The following is an 8,182-nucleotide window of genomic DNA, read 5'->3' as shown; positions in this document are numbered from 1 at the left end:
GACCGTACCATCAGAGGTTCATTCCCGGAGATTATTCCCAAGTGAGACTTGAAGTATATTAAATAATGACCGTACCATCAGAGGTTCATTCCCGGAGATTATTCCCAAGTGAGACTTGAAGTATATTAAATGCTGAGTGGGGGAACCCTTTCCGTCAAACGGCGTGAAGTTGATTAAATTAAACTTTGCTGGATACGAGATTGATTCCCACTCTATTGGGTATAGGCACGGTATTCCGGACTTTTTTACTTCCTGAGCACTCATCAACGCATTGATTTTGCTGTCCAAATCCTTCATCTTCTTATCCTCGCTTGTATCTTACTTCGGGCGATTTGGGGGAGAAGTAACGTGGTCCTCCTTTATATTGTTATCATCCGAGGGACCATCCCCAGTATTGTTGTCGACGGGAGGGGTGTTCATGTTGGCATTCTCATCCACTTCCCGAACATTATCAGCTTGGTTAGGATTATTACGGCGGCTAGATTCTCCCTGCTGATTTGTCAATACCGTGATTTATTGGTCGTGCATTTCCCTCATCTGCTGTATAACTATCTCCATTTTAAATTTAAAATTCTCCCTCTGCTTGGTTAAAGCGTCCTCAAGAATTTTATTCATCTGCTCTGTATTGATTATAAGTGACTCATAGGATTGTCCCACGCTAGATGCCGTATCATCGGAGGCCATTGCTGAGCAGGCATCTGAACAAGCATCTGACATTTCATCATCTGAGGGTAATCCTTTTTGCATTCTTTGGTAGTCCCTTTGTCTAATGGTTCCCGATCGTAATCGAGTCATATGTTGGGATACCGCTGAAAAATGATCGGGACTAAAGTGTCATGTCGACTTCCCTCTACCGGTCACGTTGATGGACACTTTCAAAATTTCATCGTCTTGAAAGGCAGCTCTCTTCTTGCGGAAACGCCTTGGTTTGAACTCGGATGTTCTGGTGGAGATTCTTTCAAACACTAAAACTCTCTCCGGGGCGACTTTGGAACAGCAACATTCTAACAACACCGCCTTGATGATTTTGGAACACGGACAATGGGAGTCCGGTTCTCGATCATACCTTCTCCGAGACTTGTTCGTACCTAAGGCCCGATAGTACAACTCATCGGTCTGATGACCGGAGCAACCTATCGTGTGTTGGCACGATTCCCTAGGTGTAACGTCCTCATCCGATGAGTACGTTTTCTTCTGGGAATTCAACGCCTTGTTAGCGTCTTCAGGAGTTACATGTCTGAGGCCACGTTTTCGTGAACGTTGGCCTTGAACAGGCTCCTAGACTTCGACACGCAATCCAATGCAGTCATTTACGGGGATGTTCCCGTCATGCGATCTCTTCCATTGCTTAGAAGAATTAGCACGACCTCGAGCCTAAAAAACTGCTCGAGATCCGTTCAATGGGCCTAAACGCTCTTTGACTGGAGTTTTGCCTCGTTCATCATATGAAGGGCCAAGGCGATCTGTGATCTTTATCTTAAAACGGGACAAATCCACAAGATCACGGATCTCCACCGGAGGTACTTGATTTGCCGGGACAGTAATAGAGGCTGTCAAAAACTCAGACGGGACTGCAGGAAGTGAACTAGCGGTGAAACGGACCGAACCAGTCCGACTTTTGCCCGAACCACTCTCTGGTGGCTCGGTTCTAGCCGCGGTTTTGGCCGAGTCACCATTTGGTGGCTCGGTTTTGACCGAGCCAGCAGCTGGTTTTTTCAATTTTTCAATGCCTTCCGGCACCGTTTGGGTTGTTTGTGACGCCGGTTTGGACTTTGGCCTCCATACTCGGCGTGATCTTGGTGGCTTCTTGACCATTTCTTCTTGTTTCAACTTCTACGCTTCCCGTATCAGAGCTCGTGCATGCGCGAGTAACGCGCGATGTTTCTGGATCCGTTCTTCAAGGGTTGAACGCGTCCTTTTGACGCAGATCCATTCATTCATTGTTGAGTTGGAGGAGTTGGTTGTCCGCTGTTGCGGCGCTTGGTGCCTCCTTGATTTCAGATCCGCTTCATAGCGGATTCCATCAACTGGTTCTAAGGCCTTAGCCAGCTGGCGCGCGAGGCGTTGTCGCCGTCTCTGACATGCTCTCTTTGATAGAACGGGCACGTTATCAGCAGTCAACTCCTCGCTCAAGGAGTTCATATCTACGGCTTCGGCCTCGTCGGTTGTTGGCAGAGCGTTGCGCGCCACGAGTGCAACAGTGGCGAGGAGATCTTTTGGGGTCTTCAAATTCGAAGACTGGCGAACCTTCCTGGATTTGCGAGGAGAGGCAGATCTGGTAGAGGAGGACAAGTACTCCTCGTACTTCTGCTGGTCAAACTCATATTTGACCTCTTCTTCAACCGGGATGAGAATCTGAGGTTACGACACATCAGCCTTCGCAGAAAGGCTTTCGGCTCCCACTGTGGTTGCCAGTTTGTTTCCGTTGAAAGTTGCCTTCATCACTGATTTCATTAAAACTTTAATCGTTTATAAATGAACTCAAATAATAAAAAAAATTACAACTCTCTTGAAAATAAACACAAGATCTGTTTATCGTCTCTTGCTTATGCGGGATCATTGCTGGTGCCGGGGTTTATCCGTGGACCGCCTACGGATCGGATCCGGTTAACAGAAGATGGATAATCAATGCTTTCACTTCACGAAGGAAGTAATTTTAGTAGCGGTAATCTCGACCAAGCGAGATCACGGCTCTTCTCGAGATTTAAGACTAAGCTTAAATCCGGAGGAATAGGAAGGACAAGTCTCAAATCTCTCGAACTCTCACTTTGTTGAGGAACTCCGTCAAGATCTGCTAACTCTCTGAAAGTCGTGCTCCAATCTCCAATTCGACAGCACTTCGTCCTCTTGATTTCCATCCCTCGAGAAATGAGCACCCTGTAGGATCTGAAATAGATACACTAGAACACTAGAGGGGGGGTGAATAGTGTTCTTTTAAAATTATTGCAAAGTAGATAATAAATTGCAAAGAAAAAATGGCAATCTCAGAAATTTGCAAACACAAACACAAGGATTTTATACTGGTTCCACCAAACTGGTGTACATCCAGTCCCCAAGCAAATCCCGCTTGAGAGTTTTCACTATGATTTTGAATAAACTTACAAAATCAAATGCAAACCTGACCAATTTGCAAGTCCCTGCAAATTGCAACACCAATTGACAAACTCCTTGTCAATTTGAACACCAATCTCTAACCCAAGAGACTAACCCTCTCACAACCGAGAGAAAACTTGTTGAAGAAGAACACAATGATCCTATAAGCCTTGAATGTGTAATAATGTGCAGCAGTGGCTTAGGATTCTTTTAATCTCTGTAAAATTACCTAATTGATTTGTTTTTGATGAAAGTATATAGGCAATTTCAGAAACTCTTCTTTTTCAGAAAATCAGAATGTTTTTCACTTGGAAAATTGCTCAAGAATCAAAGCTTATGGGTATGTAAGCATGTGCAATTTTTCTGAACAAATAACCTATATATAGCCCTTGAAGAGACAAGTTTTTAAAGTTTAAAAACGTTTAAAAACGGCCAAAAACTGTCAGATATTCAAATTCTGAAAACTGAAAAACTGTCTCTTGTAGTCGACTACTGTAGTCATTAGTCGACTACACTGAGTTCAGACAGACTCTTTTCTGATAATATTCAGAGTATAAACAATAAAAAGCTTAACAACCAATACGTAGACATAACAACCAATCTCTAACATATAGTACAAAAGCAAGCTAACCTGTACAAGTTAGTAGCTCCTTCGCTGGCGGGGACACCTTCTCTCCCTCGTTTATTTCTGCCTCAAGGGCCTTGTCAACAGCAGATGCCTCTGGTGGAGGTAATTCTCCTGGCGGAGCATCTTCACTCTCCTTGTGGATATCAGAAAACAATGGTTGTGGAGAGGCCCTCCCTGTTGGAGGGGCCTCGCTCTCCTTATTAGCTTCATCAAATAATAATGATTTATTGACATCCCCATCGTACTGTACATCAATGCCACCCACGGTGCCTGGAGTGTCTGATTCAAAAAATAAACACAAATGAGCTTAGGTACTTCATTGTCAAAAAAAACATAGCATCAGTTACATAACCTTAAAACTAACCAAGATACTTAACAATCAATCTCCAACCTTGGCAATAAATCCCTGACCTTAACATTAGATACGTAAAGTTAACAATACATTCTTAACCTTAACAATAAATCCCTAACCTTAACATTAGATCAGTAAAGTTAACAATACATTCTTAACCTTAACAATAAATCCATATACTTATCAATCAATTTTTAACTATAACACGCAAACGTAATTGCAAGCCACATCTAACCTGTACAAGTTTGCGGCTCCATCAATGGGCTGGACACCAATCCTGTAGGGCTCTTATCCTTGTATACAGAGAGGGTTCCGGATCGTGCTTCGCTTAGTTCCTCTCTCAGTCTTCTATTTTGAGCAGACAGCTTAGCCACCTTCACAGAAAGAGCACTTATCTTTACACGGTCTGCAGCAATCATACCCTTGAATTTATTCTCGTTCTCGCGGCGTAATGATTCGTTCATTGCCGCGATGCTCTTCCAGTAGATAACTTGCTGAGGCCAATCCATTTGCTCAACTGCATCATTTGGCTGCTCGGCGTCTTCATCAATATCCTGTGGCATCACATATGCAACGGACAGGTAGAGTACTATTAAAAGGATTAATTAATTCAAAAACAAATAAAATCCACGATTGCTAAGTTCTTACAAGTGCATCAATTGGGATGTCGTCATCTTCTTCTCTCCTCTTCTTCTTGTGAAGAAGGTCTATTGGGCCACGAGCCCTGCCGGCGTCTACTGCAGCCGGACCCTTAATCCTCCTCTTCTCTCTCTCTCTCCTCTTCTCTTTCTCTATCCCCTGCTCCTTCCCCCAAAAACCTCCCTCGATTCTTTGAAGTTGTCCATGTTGCTGTGGAAGCTTTATCGTAGCTTTGCTTGCTTTCGCAACAACAGTGGCCAATCTCAAAGAACCAGCAACGTGCCCAAGTCTCACCCAATTTGTCAGGGGAGGCCTCACCGTACAACCAAGTGCTGGCTTCTTGATGCCGGTGAGTTCATAATACCACAACTGCACATTAGAGATATAAAAACTTAACAAACACCTTCATCCGTAACAATTAATAAAGTAACCCTAACAATAAAAACGTAACCTTAACAACCAAACCGTAATATTAACAACCAAACCGTAACCTTGACAACGAAACTGTAACATTAACAACTAAACCCTAACCTTCACAATCAGTAAAAAACATGATTACTTACACAAACTAGAGGGGTACACCCTTGCAGATATAATGTCGTCTTCCCTGGCTCAGGACCCTTCAGTGCCCTCTCTATCGCGTCAGATGTCTCACTGAATATATAGGTCCCCCAAGCAGTGTTGTTGACCTGTTCGATGCTGTCGACGTACTTGAATAAATGCCTAGGAACGCCGGAAACACTGCTTGGACACCAAATCATGCTCAGCTGATAGAGGATCTGTAGCAGGACAAAGTCCTTCACATCTCGGCGATCAGAAGATAGTACCAGCTTCAAGAGCAGGTCCTCCACATTGCGTCTGGTGGGGCCTCCTTTGGGGGGAGCTATACTGCTGGAACCCCCCGTCTCGGGTTTGTCAAAGAACCTGGACCAAATCCTATTTTTCCTGTCCCGATTGTGGTCAACATGAAGCCCCTCATTGGAGAACCATGTATGCTCCATTACCCACTCAAGGTTGAATGAGCATGGGATCTCTTCTCCATCATTCCTATCGGTGAAGACGAATTTTTTGCTCTTCTTGTCCCACTGACTCAAAATGTGCTCAAAGGTGGGAAGATCGACGCCAGGTGGGCCAAATTGGACGTAGTGTCTGAATACACTATCTTCGTAGGCCGCAAAATGCCTTGGCCCCATACGCGTCACCAAATTCTGCATGAAGTCGTGATAGGCACCGAAGCTGGCGGTGGGCCGCAACGTAATAGCTGGCTTTGCCCTTTTTCTACAAAACAAAAACACAAGACGAGAGCATTTTTGAGTATAATCAGTAAACATAACAGCTATGCTGTAAACTTTGCGGGTAAACCAACAACCTTAACAGCAACCACATAACCTTAACAACAAAAACCTAACCTTAACAACCAAAGCCTAACCTCAACAACTAAACAACAACCTTAACAATAAAGGCAGTAACCAACAACCTTAACAACAACCCCACAACCTTATCAACCAAAACCTAACCTTAACAACCAAAGCCTAACCTCTACAAATAAACAACAACCTCAGCAATAAAAGCATAGACCTTGCATGTTAACAGTAACCTCAACAGCTAACAGACACCGTAATTTTGGACCTTCCCACCAGACTAAGAGCATTATCAATCCTAAGAGCATTATCAATCAAACCGTAACCTTAACAACATAAAACTTGCGGTAAAAATTACCTTTTGGGTGCTGCCACGTGCTTCTCTTCTTCTCCTCTCTGTAGACCAAGGAGCGCTCTAGTGGCATCGTTGGACGCGCCGGTGGTGCCGGTGCTGCCCTCTAGACCTTCGCGTGGGCCTACACTTAAATTTTGAGGCGGGCTTCTGGGATGAGAATGGCTGGTTGCGATGTCCTCTAGAACATCACCAATCGCAGCCCGAGCTTCAGATTCAGCCCGCACTGCAGTTGTCTGGGCTCTTTCTGAGATTTCGAACCGCTGGGCGTAATCGCTTTCGCTGTGGTCGGCATTGAGGTTGGCTTTGGGGGTTGAATCGCCGGCCATTTTGATCCCTTTGCTTTGATTCGGTTTGAGTTGGGGTCGGTTGATTTAGGGCTAGGGTTTTGAATTGGGTTTCTGGAGTCGGTTTGCTTGCAGAAGAGAGAGATGACAGGGTACGGACGAGGAGGTAACTCATAACGGGGAATTTTAAACGTAAGGGTATTTTGGGCATTTCGAGCGGGGTTTAAACGGCGTTACGCCTGGGGATTGGTTTTGGGGGCTGGAAGAAAATCGGGGGCGGTTTTGGGGGTAAAAGGAACGTTGAAAAGGTCTTGGGGGGCCAGAGCACGTTCTGTGTTGTTTTGGGGGCTGGAAGCAATTTTCCCTTAGTTTTATATGACAATGGATGTACTTTATAACACTTATATCTATCTATCTAGAAAAATAAGTTACATCAAATATAGAAGGATAGGAAAATGGGTGAACTCGTACAATAATAAAAACACTTCTAGGGTAAGGCCCAAATTGCGAGAAGTGTTATCAGATATTGATGTGGCTCGATTTCTCCAAAATGTAGTTTAGTCGATGTAAATTAAGGATATTGTTAGTGGTGGCATTTTCTAATGGTAATTGGGAAATTACTCAGGTTAAAGATATATAATTTGGGCTGCACATTCTTCGCTCAAGACTATTTTTATGTCAAAAGCTCACAATTTATTGATATAGTTAAAGATTATAATTGCTCACTTCTTCACTCAAGAAACACAAGTTATAAGTTTTGATTCTAGGAAAGTGTGCCAATAGAGACTAGATCTTAGCTCCGTCGACCATGAAGACGTTGTTGTTTAAGTTGCTATTTGCCGTCACGTTTAGTGTTAAAGTGATACGGGTGTACCTTCTTCTCTGCTTTGGGAACTTAGCGATCCTCATGGGAGCTTAAGAGTAGATGATTCTCATAGGAGTTTGAGAATAGAGCCGTGGGTGGAGCCGTGGGTGGTGGCGAAAGCGGTCAAAAGCAAGAAAACGGCGAAGTCAGCAATCTGGCGACAAGTCTTTGGCCGGTCAACCAAACACTCAGCACCGGTTGACCGAATTAGTGCACACTACAGGACGATAAACGTGTTCTCTGGTCAGTCGACCGAGACACACTTGTCAGTCGACCGATAGTGGGAGACTGGTTGATCGATATTGGTACATTGGTTGACTGAATCAGTTTTCTGGGTTGAGTTGGACTCTGTTTTGAGACCAATCCTGATTGGGTTTTGACTTGGTTATTTACGAGATTACCATCAATGTTGTTTAACCTATAAATAGGGATTGTTTAGGGTTTCTAAACATCAGATTAACAGAAGAGAGATTCTAATCAAGAGATCAGGGTTTAGAGAGAATATAGAGATTATTCTTTATTCTAGTGAGATTGTGAGGAAGAGATTTTGTAATCTTTTATTCTTCATAATCTAGAGAAGGTATTTTCCTTCGCCACTTTAATTT

General features: G+C 43.8%; 1 protein-coding gene across 1 annotated transcript; it reads right to left on the bottom strand.

Annotated features, from left to right (window-relative positions):
- Positions 3,645 to 7,056, bottom strand: LOC109837751. The gene is made up of 5 exons (XM_020406098.1): positions 6,432 to 7,056; positions 5,276 to 5,990; positions 4,722 to 5,081; positions 4,309 to 4,627; positions 3,645 to 4,000 (listed from the first exon to the last, which is right to left on the bottom strand). Exons 1-5 carry the CDS (start codon positions 6,752 to 6,754, stop codon positions 3,720 to 3,722), a joined length of 1,998 nt encoding a protein of 665 aa, XP_020261687.1. The 5' UTR covers positions 6,755 to 7,056; the 3' UTR covers positions 3,645 to 3,719.

This window comes from Asparagus officinalis, chromosome 4 (genome assembly GCF_001876935.1).
Source record: "Asparagus officinalis chromosome 4, Aspof.V1, whole genome shotgun sequence".
Lineage (NCBI taxonomy): Eukaryota > Viridiplantae > Streptophyta > Magnoliopsida > Asparagales > Asparagaceae > Asparagus > Asparagus officinalis.
This window is presented reverse-complemented; position numbering and strand designations above follow the sequence as displayed.